The sequence below is a fragment of the Selaginella moellendorffii genome, unplaced genomic scaffold (genome assembly GCF_000143415.4).
Source record: "Selaginella moellendorffii unplaced genomic scaffold, v1.0 SELMOscaffold_0, whole genome shotgun sequence".
In the NCBI taxonomy this organism is placed as follows: domain Eukaryota; kingdom Viridiplantae; phylum Streptophyta; class Lycopodiopsida; order Selaginellales; family Selaginellaceae; genus Selaginella; species Selaginella moellendorffii.
The window spans coordinates 5499830-5520052 of record NW_003314261.1 but is presented as its reverse complement, the minus strand read 5'-3'; the positions used below and the strand labels follow the sequence as shown (position 1 = coordinate 5520052).

General features: G+C 44.3%; 4 protein-coding genes across 7 annotated transcripts; 2 read left to right on the top strand and 2 right to left on the bottom strand.

Annotated features, from left to right (window-relative positions):
• Positions 1-18: 18 nt before the first annotated feature.
• LOC9632737 (ricin B-like lectin R40G3) lies at positions 19-843 on the bottom strand. Its single transcript, XM_002960522.2, has 3 exons — positions 602-843; positions 423-545; positions 19-366 (listed from the first exon to the last, which is right to left on the bottom strand). Exons 1-3 carry the CDS (start codon positions 767-769, stop codon positions 133-135), a joined length of 525 nt encoding a protein of 174 aa, XP_002960568.1. The 5' UTR covers positions 770-843; the 3' UTR covers positions 19-132.
• Positions 844-915: 72 nt separating this feature from the next.
• On the top strand, positions 916-3103 carry LOC9642668 (ricin B-like lectin EULS3). Of its 4 annotated transcripts, XR_002992151.1 has the most exons (6): positions 916-1187; positions 1240-1529; positions 1651-2374; positions 2418-2550; positions 2627-2743; positions 2803-3096. XR_002992151.1 is itself a non-coding variant. In XM_024673140.1 (4 exons), exons 1-4 carry the CDS (start codon positions 2274-2276, stop codon positions 3025-3027), a joined length of 576 nt encoding a protein of 191 aa, XP_024528908.1. In that variant the 5' UTR covers positions 2113-2273; the 3' UTR covers positions 3028-3103. The 4 variants fall into 4 exon arrangements, 1 of the variants encoding a protein (XP_024528908.1); XR_002992152.1 differs by having other exon boundaries at positions 1243-1529; positions 2418-2743; XR_002992150.1 differs by having other exon boundaries at positions 2418-2743.
• A 1981-nt stretch (positions 3104-5084) lies between these two features.
• LOC9642667 (homeobox-leucine zipper protein HOX32) lies at positions 5085-9358 on the top strand. Its single transcript, XM_002961181.2, has 18 exons — positions 5085-5694; positions 5893-6109; positions 6183-6310; positions 6375-6465; positions 6527-6622; positions 6683-6796; positions 6863-6946; positions 7010-7165; positions 7225-7299; positions 7360-7469; positions 7533-7725; positions 7788-7961; positions 8016-8096; positions 8159-8293; positions 8359-8663; positions 8715-8808; positions 8870-9022; positions 9076-9358. Exons 1-18 carry the CDS (start codon positions 5483-5485, stop codon positions 9223-9225), a joined length of 2568 nt encoding a protein of 855 aa, XP_002961227.1. The 5' UTR covers positions 5085-5482; the 3' UTR covers positions 9226-9358.
• A 176-nt stretch (positions 9359-9534) lies between these two features.
• On the bottom strand, positions 9535-11472 carry LOC9642666 (pentatricopeptide repeat-containing protein At4g02750). The gene has a single exon (XM_024681194.1). The coding sequence runs from the start codon at positions 11470-11472 to the stop codon at positions 9535-9537; it is 1938 nt and encodes a 645-aa protein (XP_024536962.1).
• Positions 11473-20223: the final 8751 nt, after the last annotated feature.

Here is a 20223-nt window from a genome sequence, read left to right as displayed (position 1 = left end):
ATTTTAATCGCACCAAGGTTTACAAACACAACAGAAGCATCTTTTTTTTTAACTTTTTACGTAGTTACAATGTAAGTTCTTGGAAGAACATGAACACACAGACTAACACAAGATAGAGGCCGATCCAATCCCTCAAACTGGGACAATCTTCCAATACTGGTTGTCGTGAGTTTTCTGCCACTTGAAGAGGATGAGCTTGTTCCCTTCCTTGATCCCGCCGTGCTTTTTATCACCGTGATCGGCATCGAGGTTGAGATCGATGTTGTTGTAAGTCCTCATGGTGTGAAAGCCATGGCCGAGATCATCGCTGGCGCTCCACAGGAGATCATCGTCCATCTCGTTCTTGGAGTAAGCGGATAGAACCACCTGAGTGGAACAAAGATTTAGAGACCCCACATCGATCAATCAAATCAGAAACGTGCCTGCTCGTTCTCGGAATTGCCATGACGAAGCGCTTGACCAGTGGCCTTGTTGATGAGCGCGAAGGCCTTGGATCCCGACGAATCGGTCAGGCGCTCGCCCCAGGAATCGTCCTTGATCCATTGCTGCACAAAGCCCCAAAATCTAGCGAGAACATCTCGGGATTTCGAGAAGAACAGACCTGGCGCGGGTCCTGGACATTGCCCTGGGAGAGGACGACGCCATCGTCGGTGGCGGTGAGATAGAAATCGGGGCGAGCCTTGCAAAAGACGCGAACAACCTGGCCCTGGACTGGCGGATGCCCGTGCGCGTGCTGCTCATAGGATCCATATCCCTGCTGGTACGACATGATCGATCGAGAGAGAGCTGGAGCAAAACTTTAGACAAAATCTCTAGACAATGCAAGCAAACGCACTGGAAAATGTGGCAACAGAGCAGGGTTTTATAGTGAGTGCCTAACCCATCTGGGCCGTTCAGCCTCATCGGACGGTCAGGGTTTGTTAGGGTTCTTGCGGGAAAATGTAGGGCTCTTGGATTATGGATCGAGGATTGAGCGTTCTGCTCTTCGTCTCGGCATTCACAGTAATCGCGATTGCCGGCGTCCACAAGATGCAGCAGCAGGAGCGCGAAGATTTGCGCGCTGGCGCTATCAAGGATCAGGAGAGATACGCCGCACGGCAGCTTCAAATGGAGCGGGATAGGGTCCGGTAGTCGATCGATGGCGTGGAAGCCGTCAATGCTACGCTTCCAGATCACTAGCTCACTAGGTGAATTTGGCGATTCATTGATTTAATCCTTGGAATAAATTCTTGGTTCCAGAAGCTTCAAGAACATTGCCTAGGGTTTTTGGTCTTCTCGGATGGATTCTGGGAGGAAGGCCAGGAGAGCGCTGGAAGAGTATGAGATTGATGCGCTGGTGGATGATTCTTACGACAGGCGCAAGAAACGGCACTGCGATTCGGGCAGCGAGATTGTGCGCTACTGCGGCCGGGAGAGCTGCGTGAGAATCTTTGGCGTCGTCTTCCCCAGGCACAGCTACCCGATCGACGCCTTCAGCTTTAAGCAGCTCGATTCTTGCCGCTGGTGCCTGGACATGGCAATCTTCGTCGGTGAGTTCCCGATCAATGCGTAGTTCTTTGGATTTCTATCAGGTCCCTGCTCTAGATTTTTCGTGACTTCTCTTGATTAGCAAAATTTCCTTTTGTGCTTGTTCTAACGGCTTTCCAACAGGAACAACGTACGAACAAGTCACGGAGATGTGCATCTTTCTCTTCAACCAATTCGTTCTTCCACCGGAGAAAGCACTGGCCGTGTACGTGCAATCCCCAGGCTCGGCATTCCAGTACTGCGGTGGAATAAGCAACGTTTGCCCCTCGGCGATGATCACTCTCCTCTGGCCCAAGCACGGCGGGAAGAAGCAATTGACGGCCCCGGACGCTCCGCCGCTCAATGCCTCCATTGGTGTTTCGCTCGAGGATTTGTCGACGCTTCCAGCTCTCAACATTCGGCAGTACTACCACGTCGAGAAGGTTGCTCTCAAGATCGGTGAGAACTTTTTCCATTTCATGCAATCGTGTTCTAAGGCTGCCCAGGACGGGAGGATTATCGTGCCACTTAACTTGCTCGATCAGTGGTTTGTTAGATTCAAGGACAAGGCTAGCAAGGATCCAGATTATCTTAAGCAGTTTCAGGTGTAACGACAATGTTACTCGTCACCATCACGCGAAGGTGATGGTGCTGTTTACAATGGAATATCATACGCACAGCTTTGCTGAGGTATAAACTTAACAAGCTTGTGCTATTTATTCTTCCAGGACAGATTGTTAGCTTCATACCAGGCACGATGACACGCGATGTTTAAGACTGGAAGAAGCTTACAATCGTTGCGTGAGAAAACTTCTCGAGGCAGTGTGACAATGTTCTTCTTTCTGGCGCTAGTTGGGCTTGTTTCGAGGTATTGTAGGTGGCAGTTTTCTTCGCGTAATTCCTTTGTGCAGATGCGGGGCTCAAGATTGCGCGCCGAGTTTTCGGAGTTATCAACTTCGAACCAAGGCTTCGTCAGCGTATTGTTTGACGGCACTGAATGAAACCGTGAGAATGAACCTCTGCGACTCAAGTTGTCGCAACCAGGTAAGTAAGACGTTTCTTTCTCTGACTCGGTTTTTTCTTTTTTTCTTTTCTTTTCTCATGCGGGGGACTTACACAGATTTGGTTCTTGAACTCTACTTACAATTTCGTAGACGCGGCAGGCAGCAAGGCCTTCGTCCTCACAAACGCCGGTTCCGGGCGAGTTCTTCGCCACAGAGCTAACGACGACGAACAAGTAAGAAATGACTTCATCTGCTCATTAGCTCTTCTCCAACTTTTAAACTCTCAATCCAGGTCGTTCTCATTGTCTACTGTGAGCTCAGTAGCTCAATCCTATGGACGCTGAGCCCCGAGAGCTACGATAAGTACTTCGCGATTCGTCCATTCGAGAACACTCAACTGAACTTGGACGTGGATCACGGTGATCGCAAACACGGCGGCGTCCAGCCAAACAACAGGCTTATGCTTTTCTCGTGGCACACTGGCGATAACCAGCTGTGGGAGTTCATCGAGGCCTGAAAAACACAAAAGAGTTATTCTATCATTTGGAGCAGCCCAAGGTTTTATAAAAAGACTAAGCTACGCACCTTTTGTCTGTGCAGTGTATATGAAATATAGGGCATACGATGATGTTGATGTGACATCACGTAGCGTCCCTCCCACGCACACGTGGCGCCCTCGGACGCGTGCGTTTTGCATGTTGGATTTACATTCTTTTCGCTTTGGCAAAGAACATGGTGGCGATCATATCAAGCCAAGTAGCGACACCTAGGCACAAGTCAAAAAGGTTGGCACAAGCTATGAAAAGAAAAGGTGGCGGACGGAAGTTTTTGGAGAGGTGGGGGTGTGAAAGAAAATTTGGGTATAAAAGATGCCGAGGAGCATTATCAAAACGCTCTTTTGTTGGGTGTTTGTCACTGCTGGACATCGCCTAGTGATGAAGCGATACAGTCCGTTAGTTAAAGGCTCTTGAAATACATATAAACAATGTTGGGTTGGCAAGACAAGACAGGGGTCACACAATCTTTTCAAGGAAAAAAACTGTGGGTAAAGAGGATCCAGCTTGGTGCTTGTGGTCTTCACACATTGTCCTATAATTCTTGAATTATTAAACGCTCCGTACTCGGGGTCCACTGTGGTCCACATTCTCCTCGCGCCGTACGCCCCCTCTCCCATCCATATGGCATCATGGATGGTGGATGGATGCATGCCGACATGCATCATGACGTGTTGGGCACGCTGCCAACATCCCCCCCTCCTTTCCTTGGCATTGTGAAATTCCCCCAAGTGTGAGAGAGCTTACACCAACTTGATTTGTTCCCAAAGATCTATATCCCTTACATTGCAAGAAAAGAAGGAAAGAAGGAATGCAATGCAAGCAAGCAGGGAGCAAAACAATTCTCCAAGCATATACCCCCAGTGGCGACAAGATCCGGGCCGGGCCCAATCCCCGGCCGCCGCGTGGCCGTCCACTAGTGGCTTGGGTGGGAAGGGGGACCCAAACGCACCTGTGGCTTAACCGACCTGGGGCAGCAAAATCTCCTCGCGTTAGTGGTCTCTGCTTCTGCAAGCGAGCTATGGAAGTGGTGCTCTTTTCTCTCTTTTTTTTAAAGGCTTGACAATTGGAGCCACAATGGGATTGACCAATCCAGGCGAATCAATGGATGGATGGATCGTGGATCTGGGATGGATTTCGATGGGATTCCTGGATGGATGAATGTGAATGATACCACTATAACAAAACAGCTATCAAACAAGCACATAACGCCAAGGAAATTGGGACGCTTTCAATCCTCTCGTCTCCCCATTATTTAGGAGATCAATACATTCGCAGGGAGGCGAGAGCGTCTCTCTGGGCTGGAATCTTGTGGCAGACTGGAGAGAGAGAGGACACACCACACACATACAAAACTCTGCGATATCTCAGCTTTGCAAATCTAGGATGGAGCAAAAGACAAGGAAAGATCCAAGTTTTAACAGGCACGAAAAATCCTTGCGAAATAAACTATAGCACAGACAACCAATCTATCAATCTTTTTCTCGCTTTTGTTTGTGTCAGGCACGCAAGAGCCCACCCGTCAATTTCATCCCGGGTCTTGCGTCCCGTTTGAGCATCCCGACAGGGAGAATATTCCCCGCGGGAGAAAAGATTCCGGGGATTATTTCCCGGAGGACACAAATCTCGTGATCGGCAAAGGACCCGGCAAATTGAGAGGGCCATAAAAACACATCCCCTGAAAAACAACAGACTGCCCAACCTCCGCCTTGAAACCATGGCGCCTTAGAACTTGTGTGACAACTTATGAGACAACGCATATTCTCCAGATTTGCCCTAATTAGGGCGTACGGATGGCGAACCTTTAGTAAGGGGCGGCCGCGTAACGGTACGGTGTCGTGGTCCCCGCGAGTGGTGACGGCCGCTGACGGGCCGCTGGCGACGTGTCAGCCGCTGGCTGCCGCCCCGCCGACGGGCGGCCGTGAGCGTGGGCCCCGCGATCGTACGGCACCGGGGCGCCATGGCCACAAGTACGCGCGCACCAATGTGGCCGCCCCATTTCCCCATAAGTCCCCTGCTTCAAGGCTTATGATTTCGCTGCGTGCTCGTGTTCCCTCATGCTCGGTCCTTGTCTCGTCTTTGATGTGCTCCTGCGTCCTTCTCTCTCGGATTGCGAATCGGCTCTCGGTATCGGCGACTCGTCCAGCAGCGGCATTGGATATGTGAGCGCGCGGTTGCGGCGATTCCCCATTCCAGGGCTGGTTCTTGGCCAAGAATGGAGTTGGATGTCTTCTTTGTGCTCCGGCGGATCATCTAGGGGGTAGTCTCAGGTGTTGCGGCATGGAGGAGCGATCGCGCTGCTGAAATATCACCCGCGATGGTGAAATATTTGGTAGTCTAGCAGCGGCTGCGATGATGTGGGAGGTGGGAGGAGGATGAATCGAGAAGAGGTGGATGTCCTAGGCTAGCGCCTGGGGAATGGCCGTGATGAAAATGAAGGATTCAAGCAAGCATATCATGGATGCGGGGAAGTACATTCGCTACACGCCTGAGCAAGTCGAGGCATTGGAGCGGGTCTATAACGAGTGCCCCAAGCCGAGCTCCATTCGGCGGCAGCAGCTCTTGCGTGAGTACCCGGTTCTTGCCAACATCGAGCCCAGGCAGATCAAAGTCTGGTTCCAGAATCGCCGGTGAGTGCTCATCCAAGAAATGTGCATTAGCTAGATGATCATCATGGAGTACATTCCTCTTCTGGTTGGTGTTCTTGCTAGAACTTGCAGCTAGTTACTCATTTCTTCCATCTTTCTAGCTAAAGTTGCTATAGTTTACTTTCTAGCTAGCTCTAAAGGTTTCCAAGATCTCATTTTTCCTTTCTTCTCTTTGGGTAGATGCCGCGAGAAGCAGCGCAAGGAGACGTCGCGGCTGCAGAGCGTGAACGCATCGCTGACGGCTATGAACAAGATCATTATGGAGGAGAACGAGCGCCTCACCAAGCACAGCTCGCAATTGGCGTTGGAGAACCAGTACCTGCGCCAGCAACTGCAACAGCAGGGAGGCTCCGAGAGAGATCTCAAGCTCTCTCGGAGATATGCTAATGATGCACAAGTGATTAATGTTTTTTCTCCCCAGTCTTTCTCGTTCTTGGTACTGAAAGTCTTGAGTCTTTTCTGTTTTCCAGGCAGCGCTTGCGGCTGATAGGAGCCCCGACTCGGAGGTGACGGGCGGGATGCCTCAGCAGCTGGTCGCTGCTTCTACGACTACAACAACAACAGCGCCCCAGATTGCGCGCGATTCAAGTCCCGCTGGGTCAGTCAGCGATGCTCGCTTTCGTGAAAGTGATATGACACTGACCTTGCTTTTGCTTTGGCAGACTCTTGGCTATTGCGGAGGAAACTCTGACTGAGTTTCTAGCAAAGGCTAGAGGCACGGCCGTGGATTGGATCCAGTTGCCTGGGATGAAGGTAATGCATATTTTTCCATTTTGGATGTATATATGCTGAGATTATTGTGTTTCTTTGGCAGCCTGGTCCTGATTCTGCTGGTACTGCAGCGATTTCACATGGCAGTACTGGTGTAGCTGCTCGAGCCTGGGGTCTAGTTGGTCTAGAACCCGACAAGGTATGCTTATTGGAGTGTATAGTTTTGCGAGTCTTATATGTTTTATGCAACTTTTGAAAGGTCGCGGAAATCCTGAAAGACCGATCCTCCTGGCTCCGAGATTGTCGACGCCTTGAAGTCTTGCGTGCTTTTCCTACCCCAAATGGTGGGACTGTGGAGTTGGTATACACTCAGGTGATTTCAGTCGCAGAATATCTGGTGTTGCTGCTAATGCACGCGAGTCTTTTTCTTCTTTTGCAGATGTACGCCCCCACAACACTTGCCGCTGCCAGAGACTTCTGGACACTGCGTTACACAACCTTTTTGGACGAGGGAGATTTAGTGGTGCGTTAAGAAGCCGAATGGCTGGGAAAAAGATTTGATGTGGGATTTTCTGTGCATGTCAAGGTCTGCGAGAAATCTCTGAGTGGCGTCCATGGCCTCCCCGCCGCGAAAGCCGGGAATGACTTTGTCCGAGCCGAAATGCTTGCTAGCGGCTTTCTTATCCGGCCATTCGAAGGCAACGTGTGCAGCATCTACATTGTCGATCACATGGATCTGGAGGTGCGTTTTTATGCAATGGCTGCTTGCACGCGCTAACGTTTGGCTTGTGAATCCTACAGTCTTGGAAGGTGCACGAAGTTCTCCGGCCGTTGTACGAATCATCATCTGTCTTGGCCCAGAGGATGACTCTGGGGGTATAACTTACTTCTTGGTCTTTGAAACTCACGACTTATTACTTTCATTTCGTTCTACAGGCTTTGAGGTTCTTACGACGTCTTATATACGAATCTCCTTTGAACGAAAATGCTCCTCGAGGAGCCCAGCAGAGTGCTGCATGGAGAGGTGTCAGTCGCCGAATTGCACGGTAATAATGCGGTTCCAAAACCTTTTTGCTGGGCCTCATTTCGGCAAGAATCTAATGACACAGGGGATTTAATGAGGCGGTCAATAGCTTTGCTGACGACGGATGGATGATCACTGACGCAATAGACGGTGATGTCACCGTTGCGATTAATGTGGCTCCAAATGCCAGCAGTATCGGAGGGCAAGTCATGCCACCGGACCGATTGTATGCTGTCGGAGGTGGTGTTCTTTGTGCTAAGGCGTCAATGCTACTACAGGTGAGCTTACAGATATATGTGCAAAGGAAAGACGTTAACCGCTACTTTGGTTTTTATTGTAGAATGTTCCTCCAGCCACTTTGATCCGTTTCCTACGCGAACACCGCTCGGAATGGGCGGACTGTAACGTTGTCTTGGACACTGCTTCTATGAGGGCTAGTGCTTGCGGTTTCTCCAGGGGAAACGTCATCGGCCAGTGCCCTGTGCCATTAGTTCAGTCCGCCGAGGAAGAAGAGGTTTTGAGCGTTGTCCTTGTTGTGATGCGCGATTGTAATTGGTTTGGTTTGCAGTTTCTCGAGGTCGTTAAGCTGGAAGGTCACGCTTCTGGTCAGAATGGCGTTGTTATTCCCAGGGAAACAGTCTTGCTCCAGGTTAGCTCGATCGCTTTCTTTAAATGTGCTTGTTCTTGACATGAATGATGGGCCTTCGGCAGCTCTGTAGCGGTCACGATGATAATGCGATGGGAGTTTGTGCTCAGCTCGTCTTTGCACCGGTTGATGCCGCTGTTTCGGAAGACGTTCCTTTGTTGCCGTCGGGCTTCCGAGTGATACCTTTAGACAGTGGTGTGGTGAGTACAAAGCAAAAACTCGGGACATATGTATATCTGACAATTTGTATGCTTCGCTTCTGCAGGATAGCAGCGGCTTGTCACGCACACTGGACCTGGCGTCCAGTTTAGAAGGAGGAGCAGATATTGGAAAATTTCCGGACGAGTCTGGCTGCCACTTGCGCTCCGTATTGACGTTAGCGTTCCAGTTTCTCTTTGAAGCGCACAACCGTGACGAGGTGGCGACCAGCGCACGCCAATACGTTCGTCATGTCATGGCTTCCGTGCAAAGCATTGCCATGGCACTGGCATCATTCCGGCTCGGGCCCCGCGTCGGTCCAAGGAACGTCGAGGCATTACTCTTGGCCCATCAGATCTTGCGAAGTTACAGGTAAAGCTTTTTGTATCCTTGGTTGATATCATTAAGCAACCGATCATGCAGGGCAAACTTCGCCTCGGATCTCACTGAGTCGGATCCAGGAAGCACTGACGCTTTCTGGCATCACAAGGACGCTATCCTGTGCTGTACCTGGAAGGTAAGAACGTTTCTCCCTCTCCAGCAAAGTGGCGATTCTAAAACGTCCGTTCTTTGCGCAGGCTATGATCCCGGAGTTCGTGTTTGCAAACCGGGCCGGCCTGGAAATGCTGGAGACGACCTGGTCCGAGCTACACGGGATCCCGTGGGACAAGACGCTGGACGACAATGCCAGGAAGGCCAGCGCCGCGGAATTCTCACAGATCATTCAACAGGTACTCCATAGCGATGTTCGCTACTCCGGCTAAGCTCTCTTTGTTACTCGCAGGGGTATGCGTGCCTTCCACCCGGTATCAAGCTCTCGAGCAAGGGAAGGCCCGCGGCTTACGACCGCGCAGTGGCGTGGAAAGTTGTGGACGAGGAAGACAATGCGCAGTGCGTGGCTTACATGTTCATCAACTGGTCCTTCCTCGGCTGACAACGCAGGCACCGCTTTTATCTATTATAACCACGCTTTTAATTTATAATTTGGTGTTGTTGATTAAAGCAAAAAGAAAAAAGAAAAAAGAATGTAATTATTAGTTTAGTAAAACTTGCAAGCTCCAAAGTGATTGATGTGCATCATGACCCGCAGCATGAAGATACAAAGGAAGAGTACCTTTCTCGAAACTCTAGAATTATTATTCTTATAGATAAAGAGATGTGAAAGTATCACCATTATTATAGGAATTATATAACAATTTATATTATTATTACTATTTTGGCAGGACAAATTGGTACTACTGTTTCATAAACTCCGGCGAAAGGTGGCAGACGCAGCACCCTTGCAAATACCCCTGGACAAAACATTGGCGAGGAGCGAGTAGGGGCTGGGGCAGTCCGGGAACGCCTCCAGCGCATCCTCGCACATCCTCTCCGCCGCCTCCACCTGGTCGTGCGTCCGGCACGCATTCAACACGCTCGTCCACGCCGCCACCCCGGGCAGAACCGGCATCGCCCGCACCAGCTCCTCCGCCGCCTCCACCATCCCGACTCGCCCCAGCAAGCTCACCATGCAGCTGTAGTGCTCGCCCCCGGGCTCCAGCCACCGATCGCTCGCCAGGCACCGAAACATCTCCACCCCCTCCTTGAGCATCCCCAGGTGTCCGCACAGCGCAAGAACGCCCAGGAGCGTGGATTCGTCCGCCTCGATCCCCTCGGCGTCCATCTCCCGGAGGAGCCCCAGCGCGAGATCGCCCCGCGCGTGGAGCGCGTACGCCTGGATCATCGCGCTCCAGGAGACGAGGTTCCGGGCGCCGGGGAAGCCGTCGAACATCTCGCGCGCTCGATCGACGAGGCCGTTGCCCGCGAGCGCGACGAGGATCGAGTTCCAGGAGAGTGTGTTCCAACCCGGGCTGCGATCGAACGCGGCCTTGGCGAGGGTGGCGTCGCCGGATTGGCCGTAGGCGGCCACCATCGCGTTCCACGATACGAGGTTCCTCTCCGGACTGTGTTGGTCGAAGAGCTCGCGCGCCTCTTGAATGGATCCGTTGTGGGCGAGCGCAGCGGTGATCGAGCTCCAGGAGACGACGTCCCGGGCGGGCAATCGATCAAAGACCAGGCGCGCCTGCTCGATCTCGCCGTTTTGGCCCATTGCCACGATCATATGGTTCCAGGTGACGATCTCGCGAAGCGGCGCTGCGAGGAAGAGATCCATCGCTTCGCTCGGATGTTCGTTCTGCCCGAGAGCTTGAATCATTGCGTTCCACGACACCACATTCTTCTCGGGCATCCGGTCGAAGAGGCTGCGAGCCTCGTCAAGATCCCCGGCCTGGGCATATGCAGTTACCAGAGACGTCCACGTCATCACGTCATGGGCAGGCATTCTTTTTGCAGTTTCTTTGGCGTCGTTAAGCTTGCAACAGTTCACCATTGCGTTCCACGTTATAGACGTTCTGCAAAGCATATCCTGGAAAAACTGTTTCAACTCTAAACTGTGCCCCTTTTGGGCATATGCAGCGAGCATTGTTGTGCAGCTAACAACGTTGTGCTGGGTTATTTTAGAGAACAGCTCAAAGGCCTTGGCATACTCCCCAGAGTTTGTAAGCGCTTGTAGCATTGCGTTCCACGCCACAATGTCTCGAAAACGAATGCCCACAAAACAAAACCAGGCCTGGTCAAGATGCCCTGCTTGTGCATTTGCTACAAGCATTGCAGTCCACGATCCGGTGTTCCACAGCGGCATTTTGTCTAGAATCTGCCGCGCACTACCCAAATCACCAGCGTGTGCGTGCGCCTGGACGACCTCGCTCCACGATACCGCATCCTTGGAAGGAATGTCCTGGAAGAGCTTCGTGGCCTCAACGATATCCCCAGTTCTGGCATATCCCTGAAGCATCGAGTTCCACAGCACCACGTCGCGGTTATGGAAGGAAGAAAACATTGCACGCGCTTGATCCAGCTGCCCGTTGTGGATGTAGGCCGAGATGATCATGCTGTGAGAGAAGAGATTGGGATCTCGGATGGATCGGAATGCGAGCTCTGCATCGGCCACGCTTCCGCACTTTCCATACATTTGGACGATGAGATTGGACAGGAATCGGGTTGGGGCTCCTCCTCCTGCTAAAATCTGAGCGTGGATTCGCCTTCCAGTCGCTAGATCCCGGCAAGAACCCAGCAGAGCAGAGAACTGCAGCTCGATTGCAATGTTCTTGGTCTTCCATACCTCTGCCAATATTTTGCTCATCAACCAAGACCATTGAGAGGTAAATTGGATTTTGCTGCACGATCAGGATACAGCAGAGATTTCTTACATCGCCTAAAAGATTTTCCTCTAACAACAGACATTCCTGTTAAATGGGTTGTGTATGCCCGAGTCTAGCTGTACCACCATAGCACGATTTGAAACATATAATATACTTGTTCTTATTCTTCTTTTCTAATGGTCTGCTCTGGCTCCATGAATTTTTCTTGGATTCAATGTTTGTACATTCAGTTGCATGAAATTCTTAAGTTATCTTTTGTTTAGTTTTCCTTGTCTCTATTTCTCTTTCTTCTATGCAACCATGTTCTGTTAATTTTGTGTATTGGTAAATTTATTAAGCATATTTAAGATTTGCAAATCTTGTAACTTGGACCAAGCAGGAGTGGTAACTCTAGTCCTTTCCTGTTTAGGATTTTATACAATTGTTGGATATGCAATTGCTCTTGCATTAGGTGTGTTGTGTGGGAATCTCTTGCACACTCAAGGTCCCCTTGAAAACCTCTACCTCTCACTGAAAATCCCTCTAGAAAAGGTGTTATATTAAATAACCTCTCCATCCATCAAGTATATCTAAGAATATCTTTAGAATTGTACCCTCACTCCATCAGGTAGATGTCCAAGCTTTGACATAGCAAGAACCTACCACCTCATGTAAATAGAGGACAAAGGATGGATGATGAGATAAAGATAAAATGGAAAAGGAAAATGAAAAAAGTAATGGGAACAAAGTATGGAACTAGAAGGGAAAAATTATAAGGTCAAACCAGTGCAATGGAAAAAAGAAAAGATTAGTTAAGATATCTTAAACCTAGATCTAAGCCTTAAAACATGTATATCATTACACTGTAAATATTTTATTCAAGTGAAAGAAGAAGAGAGATATATTGCTTGTGGATGAATGGAAGGTGAGAGGAATTAGTCATATAAGGCTCAACCAGCCACTAGAAGTTTGAACTTGCAGCTAAGTCGACACTGCTGTGATGATCTACTTTTGTAATTTGGTAGATGATAATGAATCTTTGGCTGAAACTTTAATTATATTTAAGGATTATCTAGATGAGTAAATTGAATATAGAATGGTTGAAAAAATGTTGAGCCCAACTGTAGTGTCATAAAGAAAACCAGAAGTGGCATTTACAGGCAATATTATAGAAAATGATTGAAACAATAATAATGTAATCTATAAAACTCATATCTTACAACTTATTAGGATAAACTAGTTTAAGCTACTCCTCTTAGAGAAAAATGAAATAAATAAAATAAAATAAAATGAGAGAGTGCATAAAAGAAAAAAAAGAAAGGAAAAGAAAGAGCTCTCAATACCAGAATGGCTTCGAGTGATGATGGTTCATAAGAAATACTATGTTTTGGAGTTTCTGGGTGTTGAATGTCCTGACTTGTCATTTTCAGAAATTCTTTTTTGCTTCATGTACTTTATCATAGATGCTCAATGTGAGTTCACCTTCTTTGATGATCTTAGTGACTTTTTTACAAATGGTTTTGGCACTAGATCTTCATGGTGGCCTTCAGAAGACTCCTTTACACATTTTTAATAGGCAATAGCTTGCCCATTAAGTCAATCAGGCTGTTAAGAGCTATTGGATTGAATCAAGTTATATGCCATAATTTTACAGTCCATTTATATGGTAGTACATCTTCTAGAGAACATGTATTGCCTGCAAGCTTCCTCACAAAATCCACTTTTTTTTCCTGTAGCTGTGTAGTGGATTTCATAGTAGCTCTAGTGTTGGATCTCAATCCTAGCTATTTTCCAGTAGCTCTACGACTAGATCCCATTGGAAAATGTATTATAATCTCAATAACCTCTCTGCCCCAAACACATGGAATAATCATTGAGTATATCTAAGAATATTCCTAGAATCATACCTAATAGACAATATTGTTATTCTTTTTTTCTTTTTTTATTTATTTTTATTAAAAGCTAGTTCATTGGTCAATGTTACACTCATGATTGCATCATTGAGTTTGTAGATGATAATGCAAATATAATCTTTATTATCAACAATAGAAAAGAGATGTTTTATCATAGCTCTTAAGCTTCATCTGAATAGGCAATTCTAGACAATTTTGTATCAAGGTTTTTCTCATAAAGATTTTTGACTAAACCTCTATGAGATTGGACTGATTCTTCTCCTATGTCAACATTTAAAAAAAATCAGATAAACAAGAGAAATTATATACTTCTATTAGAGGTCTCAAACTCTTTAAGTAGAGATGGGTAAGGAAGAGTGTTTAAGAATAATTTTCATTGTCTTTTATGCAATAGAAGAAGATTTTTTCCATATAATATATGATTGCATACCTTTGTTTTGCACTCAACTCCATCAAATACCATGGTTAAAGGGATTTCCTTAGCCTTCTAAAAAACTAAACAAATATAAAACTTGAATAGTAGAGCTGGAAACATCACAAGTGTAAAGATATGAAGAAATTAAGTAAGTAGATAGTAGCACTTTAGAGTTTACAGTTTTAAAAGCATTAAAAGACCCCTAAAATATTTTCAAATCCATAATAAAAGTGGAGATTTAATATTTTCTAATAAATCAAAGCTAAAAAACATTAAATTATAGCTACAATAAACTATTTAATTAAAATTTATTATAATCTTGGTAAATAAGGCTCAACCCTTTTTTGTTTTACCATCAATGCAATAAAATAATTTATTTATTAAGAAAAATCTCTCTGGAATATAGGTAGCTAGCTATTTATATTTGTGCTTCAATTGAATGCATTACAAAATAGAAAATATTTTTCATATAAGCCAAATTTAATGATGCTTATAAGTTATGAACCTTACTATAATATAAATAATAACATTTTCAGGAGAATATGTAAATGGGCACTAAATATATAATGTATAAAGAACAATAATAATTATAAATAAGTTTATAAATTTTATTATTTGAAGAATTGATATCCTATATACTGATTGTCATTTGCTTTGAGAACTGAGCAAGGACAACTTAGTACAGATTTACAAATACCTTCATAAAACAATCAACTTTATATAACTTAGTTCTTTTAGGGTATTAGAATAAGGTGAGAATGATTAGAAATTCAAAGAGGATTAGTGTCTACCCAAATGACCACTACATTGAGTTTAGAAAGGCTATAAAAAGTTGAATAAATCCATGCTAAATTTAAGGTTTAGAAGGGATTGACTATCACATAATCAAATGATATTTATACATTTAGAGATTATATACTCTCAAGAGTAACAATGAGTGATGACTTGATCAAAATATTGTAAGGCACAAATCCCTCAATCCCAAAGAGGAGTCGAAGGTGATTTATGAGGCAATGGCTAAGATAGAAGTCTATTGAATTGTAAGCAACTAAAAGGAACAATTTAAGAAATGATTTATGAAGGAAGGAAAAGCCTATATATATAAAATAAAATATAGAAAGAAATGGCCTATAAATAAAAGTGCATCATTTTTTCCAATTGGTTAAGGGTCTTGGGATACTTGGAATTAAATGTCCTTAAGTTTAAATAATACTAAGTTGGGTGACCTCCCAAGAAGTCCAAATTCATGAGCTTATATGAGTGTAACATATTTTAACTTGGAAAAGCTCCGACTTGGAAAAACTTCTAAAGTGATTGTCTCCAAGATCCTAGGGGGTTTAGTAAGTCCTTACATATCTTACTTATGAGTGATGATATGAACACTAGAGAGTCTAAAAGGGGGTTTAGTTGGAAAGATATCTTGATTCCTCAGCAACAACTCCAGAATTTCCCTTAGTACAAGATGAAACCCATCACTGATTCAAACTTGATCATTATTATTATCAACTTCCATCAGTAAAACCCAAAAGGTTCAACATCCCTTTTTAACTGCTTTTTAAGCTTGTCTTACAATTAAGAATTTAGCATCCCAATCCCTTGAGGAGCGCTTTTGCAACTTTATCAAGATGACATTTTAACCTCAATGTTGATGTGACTTTGTCCAACATCATAAATCCCTTTAATATATTTGTTGAAAAAATCTCACTCACACATTTTTTGGCTACTCCTATAAATCAGAAGTGTATGGATGATATTTGCTCAGCTTTCAATCTTAACAACTTGATTAGGTCTTTGAATATCACATTGTGTATAGCTTTTATGTTGATCATCACTTAAATTCAATGTCCACAGACAAACCATATGAGATACATGAATGAATCAATGCTTATATTGACTGTAGAAAAGCTTAAGGAAAATAACTCAGCTCGTTTTCCTCATAGTTTGTATTAACCAATTTATCAACCCCTTCAATTTTGCCACGATCATCTTCCCTCGTGACATTAACACAAAACTTTATCTTATACTTGTTAAGATATTCCAAGGACTTATATCCTACCTCTCCACAATGGAAGCAATAACCTACACTACCCTTTCTACTAAGAGTTGGTTTTGCAAGTTATTACTATTTGTAAGGTGGAAGATGCTGGTGGTCACCAATCACCACTCTTATTAACCATCACTTATGAGCGTTTAAAGGTGAAATTTCCCTTCCACCCCTAGGGACTTAATGGGGATCAAGGAAGGGATATTGGGGTGGTGTTCCTTATGTCTTAGGGCATCTTAAAGATGCTAAAATGTAATGGGATAACCATTTATAGATGGATTGCCTAATCTCAGAGTGTAGTATCAAGTACTAATGTGATATTGAAAACAAGTATAGCTTTAGCATAAGAGGCTTGTACATTAGAGGTATCTTTAGGTGTCTAAAGTGGGACCTAACACATAGAGCACTTGGACCAAGTGTGAAGTTGGTATGGTTATAAAAACATATTGGGGGTTAGTAAGTTATCTAAATTATAATGAGGTTCTATGGAGGTTGTGAGTGAGACTCCTTCAAATGGTTAAACACGTGGTTAAATAACTAAAGTAGAATGAAAAATTTAGTCATTTACAACTTAGTAATGAAGTTGTTCTTTAGTCTAACTCTTATTAGTGGTTAAATACATAAATCTTGACATATAAAGGTCCTAGAAGTGGGGTTATACTTGAGGAGTAGCATGTTGGGAGAGCATGACTCTCCTCTTTTGTTTATATATGAATTTATAGGCAATATAATGGATAGAAAAAGGCTAATAAGGAAACAACTTTGGAATTTTATGAATAATAGAAAGTTTTCCTCAAAGAGTTGAGGATATGATCTATATAAATGTTTGACTTAGCAAACTAGCTTCAAGGTGGTTGTGTTGAATAACTATAAATAAAATCACTCAAAGGATAGAGACTCCTAGATAATAAAGGCATTATAAGGTTGTGTTTATATAATTGAGGATGGTGCTTATGAATATAAGACTAGAGTTGATGATTGTAGAAAGTCAAATACAGATGAGGACATATGTCCTTGAAACAGTAATTAAGAGTACTTTTAATAAATGGTGAAACAACCTAAAGAGTTATATTTTCATCATATGAAAAAATAGTTCTAAAGGATAAAAATAGCTCATATGGAATAAAGAATAGTCAAGTGTCAATGGGATATAAATATAAGAAGTTATATTCAAGTATTGTGATACCTCAAAAGTAGCCATAAGACTAGGACTTAATGAGTTATTGGACTTATAAAGTCCAAAAGCTAGATGACTATAGCACACATAAATTTTAAACCGAACTCCAAGCTCGTTGCATTACAAAACGAGGGTTTAGTACACTCAATCCTATAAGCACTAACTCCTTATATCTAACATTTGCATGCAAAATAGTAAATAGTATTTGACATGATTTTGGCATACTAGTGGCCTAACATGAAGAGGAGGGTACCCCACTAATTATAGTAGCATAGAGTGGTTACATATGTATTTCAACCACTATCCTTATTATGCATTTAGAACCCTCTATAGCCCCTCTAGACTTTTTCCATAAATAGCATATGGAATTAGAACGAAACCAACACATAGGACATGATAGCAAGGGTGTTTGATGGATATGGTAAGCTACTATATAACAATATTGAGGGACTAGACTTAATATTGTAGGGGTTTTTGATACTAACAAATGCAAGCCAATGACATGAGTTTCTTAAACCAAGCTAAGTATGCTTAGCAAGAAACACATAAGAGTTTGTTTCTACTTTATATTTATCCAATTTAAGTACACAAACATGACTAGTTTCTTAACTAACTCAAGTAGGAATTATAAAGGGAACCAATTATGCTGACCTCTTGTTGTCATAACAGTATGGAGAGAGTGTCTGTAAGGACTAGCCGACAAGTATTTTTCAATACCTAAAGTCATATTCGTGATAATGACTCAATGGAATCAAGGAATGGTCCCGAAAGTGTGGATAAAACATATTTAGAGTAAGGTGTGTTATGTCTATATATGTATTGGAAGGATCATAAGATCTAAGTATGAGAATAGAAGTATTTTATTGATGGTGGAAGGTGTCATACTAAAGTCATAAAAAGGTGTTCATGAAAGAAAATAACTTTTACAAACAGTGTTGTATAAATATGATGGTGAAATGTTAACCAATAGTTAGTATAAAAAATAATAAATATGGTCTTAGTAAAAAAACATAGACACAAGCGGAATGTGTTATAAAGATAGGCCTATAGAGCCAATGGTGTGAAGACACTAAATAACTCAAGGGAAGATGCCTTGAGGTCAAGTTGGCTAAATTTATGAAAATATATTGCCAAAGAAACCCTAATGAAAATGGGATTAATTGTAGTGCATGTGGTTTTGACCCTTTATCCTATGGTGATTTACCATAGGATAACACCACAAAGCAGAACCTAAACCCTCTTTGTGCCATGTGATAGATGCCACGTGTCACATACCACGTGTTCAATGGACAGTGGTGTGGAACCTGAGGTTCAGGGCCTTGGGCCACTGAACGAAGGAACAGTGACAAACTCCCAAGCATGGAGCCAAGGAGTGATGGAACCGGACCACAGAGCAACTCCTAAGCATAGAGCCCAAGGAGCGAAGGGACAGGAGCCCAGAGTGACTTGGAATAGTCCTAGAGTAACCAACATCCCAATGCCAAGACGAACACGCAAAACGAAGCCAAATAGAGTCTGGCATTATTTCGGCATACCGGTGGCCTAACGCAAGGATATGGGTATTCCACCAGCTAGCATGGAATGGAACTTAGGCTTAGATCCAAGCTGGACGCTGAACAAAGACAGACACGCAAGCGGGAGTTAGACTATGCCTCAGGTTGGTCGGCCATGCCCGACCTACCCACTATCCCGACTATACATTTGGAACCCCCTATAGCCCCCCCCCCTTGAGGAACACATGCTTTGGGCTTTCACCCCAAGCCTCCCTTAGTACTAGGAGTTAGTCTCTGGGACAAGCTTGAAACTTATTAAATATGGAATGTTTTTAGATTGTGAATTTGGACACAGGACGAACACCATTGTGTTCAGGTCAATCTCTACATTCCGTAGATATGCCAAATGAGGAAATCTAGACACTTTCCATAAATAGCATTTGGGACCGAAATGAGACTAACACAAAAGGCATGATAGCAAGGGCGTTTGGCAGACATGGTAAGCTATTATCTAGCGATATTGAGGGACTAGTCTCAATATGCGAGGGTTCTTGTTAAGCCAGTGCAAGATAGAGCAAAAGATAACTAACAAGCCAGGCCGAGTATGCTTAGCTAAATAAACACTTAGGAATTCCTTCCTTATGCTCATCCGGCCAAGTACAGATGCTAAGCCCAGTTTACTAACACTTGAATAAGAGGGACTAATAAAGGGAACTAACAATACCGACCTCCTGCCATCGTGGCAGTAAGGTAAGAGTGTCTGTAAGGACTGGCCGATAGGTAACTTTCGATACCCGAAGTCACATTCGTGACACTCTCCCCCCCTTGGGAAGATCGACGTCCTCGTCGATGCATACTCGAGTCTAGAATACCGCCAAGGAAACAACACCAGAAAAAGTTTACGGTACTCACACTATGTGAGAAATACACCAACTTAAATGAGTTATGGGGCAACCTCTTTGTCTAATGCAAATGCGCTACCAGCTCAGACACCTTCCGGCCGTCACCGACAAGGAAATGACCAACAGAGTTAGCCACCCTTGCTACTCTAGGAGTCACCTAGCTTACAAAAGTGTGATATACCCCTGCCCGTAGGAATATAGTGAGAGAAGCTAAAGGCCCCAACCCTCCTGAGCAAAGAAACCAAACCCGTTGGTAAGGTTTAGATAGACTACTATAAACAGGCAGTTAGAGTTGTTTACACGGTCACACCCTTTCAACGAAAAAGGAACATCGACAGAGAGGTAGGTTATGTGACCAATCAACAGTAGCTACCCTATGACTAGAGATTTCAACATGCACATGAAGTGCCGAAGCCAGTCTGCCTATACCCAAACTCAAAGATCAATAGATGGACAATATCAAAGTCATAGACAATGATATCTTAGAGACTTAATTATCAGTGAATAAAGCTTAGATTAGAACACAAAAGTATTCCAAGTAAGTTATCATCCGATAAACTAGTATTACAGTATAGGAACCACCAAGATCACTATAGTTTGGAAACATAGGATTGACCGTCCAACAAAATTCAATAGCAAGTATATTATCAAGAAAACTCAATGATGAAACTTAACTACCGAAGATGGTAGACAATATGCCAAACAATTTACCAAAGAGAACTCAAGAACACAAAGTATCATTAACTGGCAAGCAAGAGACTTGCGAATGTATCACCTAAAGAAAATAACATTCTAATTAATCAAAACTA

Bases quoted from the DNA above. Each gene is read 5' to 3' on its own strand.
- LOC9632737 (XM_002960522.2), bottom strand. From the start codon at position 769: ATGTCGTACCAGCAGGGATATGGATCCTATGAGCAGCACGCGCACGGG. The intron at 546-601 runs GTCTGTTCTTCT...GGCTTTGTGCAG, and splicing joins ATGTCCAGGACCCGCGCCAG to CAATGGATCAAGGACGATTC. The intron at 367-422 runs GCACGTTTCTGA...TGTTCCACTCAG, and splicing joins GCAATTCCGAGAACGAGCAG to GTGGTTCTATCCGCTTACTC.
- LOC9642668 (XM_024673140.1), top strand. From the start codon at position 2,274: ATGTTTAAGACTGGAAGAAGCTTACAATCGTTGCGTGAGAAAACTTCT. The intron at 2,375-2,417 runs GTATTGTAGGTG...TCCTTTGTGCAG, and splicing joins CTAGTTGGGCTTGTTTCGAG to ATGCGGGGCTCAAGATTGCG. The intron at 2,744-2,802 runs GTAAGAAATGAC...CTCTCAATCCAG, and splicing joins GAGCTAACGACGACGAACAA to GTCGTTCTCATTGTCTACTG.
- LOC9642667 (XM_002961181.2), top strand. From the start codon at position 5,483: ATGGCCGTGATGAAAATGAAGGATTCAAGCAAGCATATCATGGATGCG. The intron at 6,110-6,182 runs GTGATTAATGTT...TCTGTTTTCCAG, and splicing joins GATATGCTAATGATGCACAA to GCAGCGCTTGCGGCTGATAG. The intron at 6,797-6,862 runs GTGATTTCAGTC...CTTCTTTTGCAG, and splicing joins TGGAGTTGGTATACACTCAG to ATGTACGCCCCCACAACACT.
- LOC9642666 (XM_024681194.1), bottom strand. From the start codon at position 11,472: ATGAGCAAAATATTGGCAGAGGTATGGAAGACCAAGAACATTGCAATC.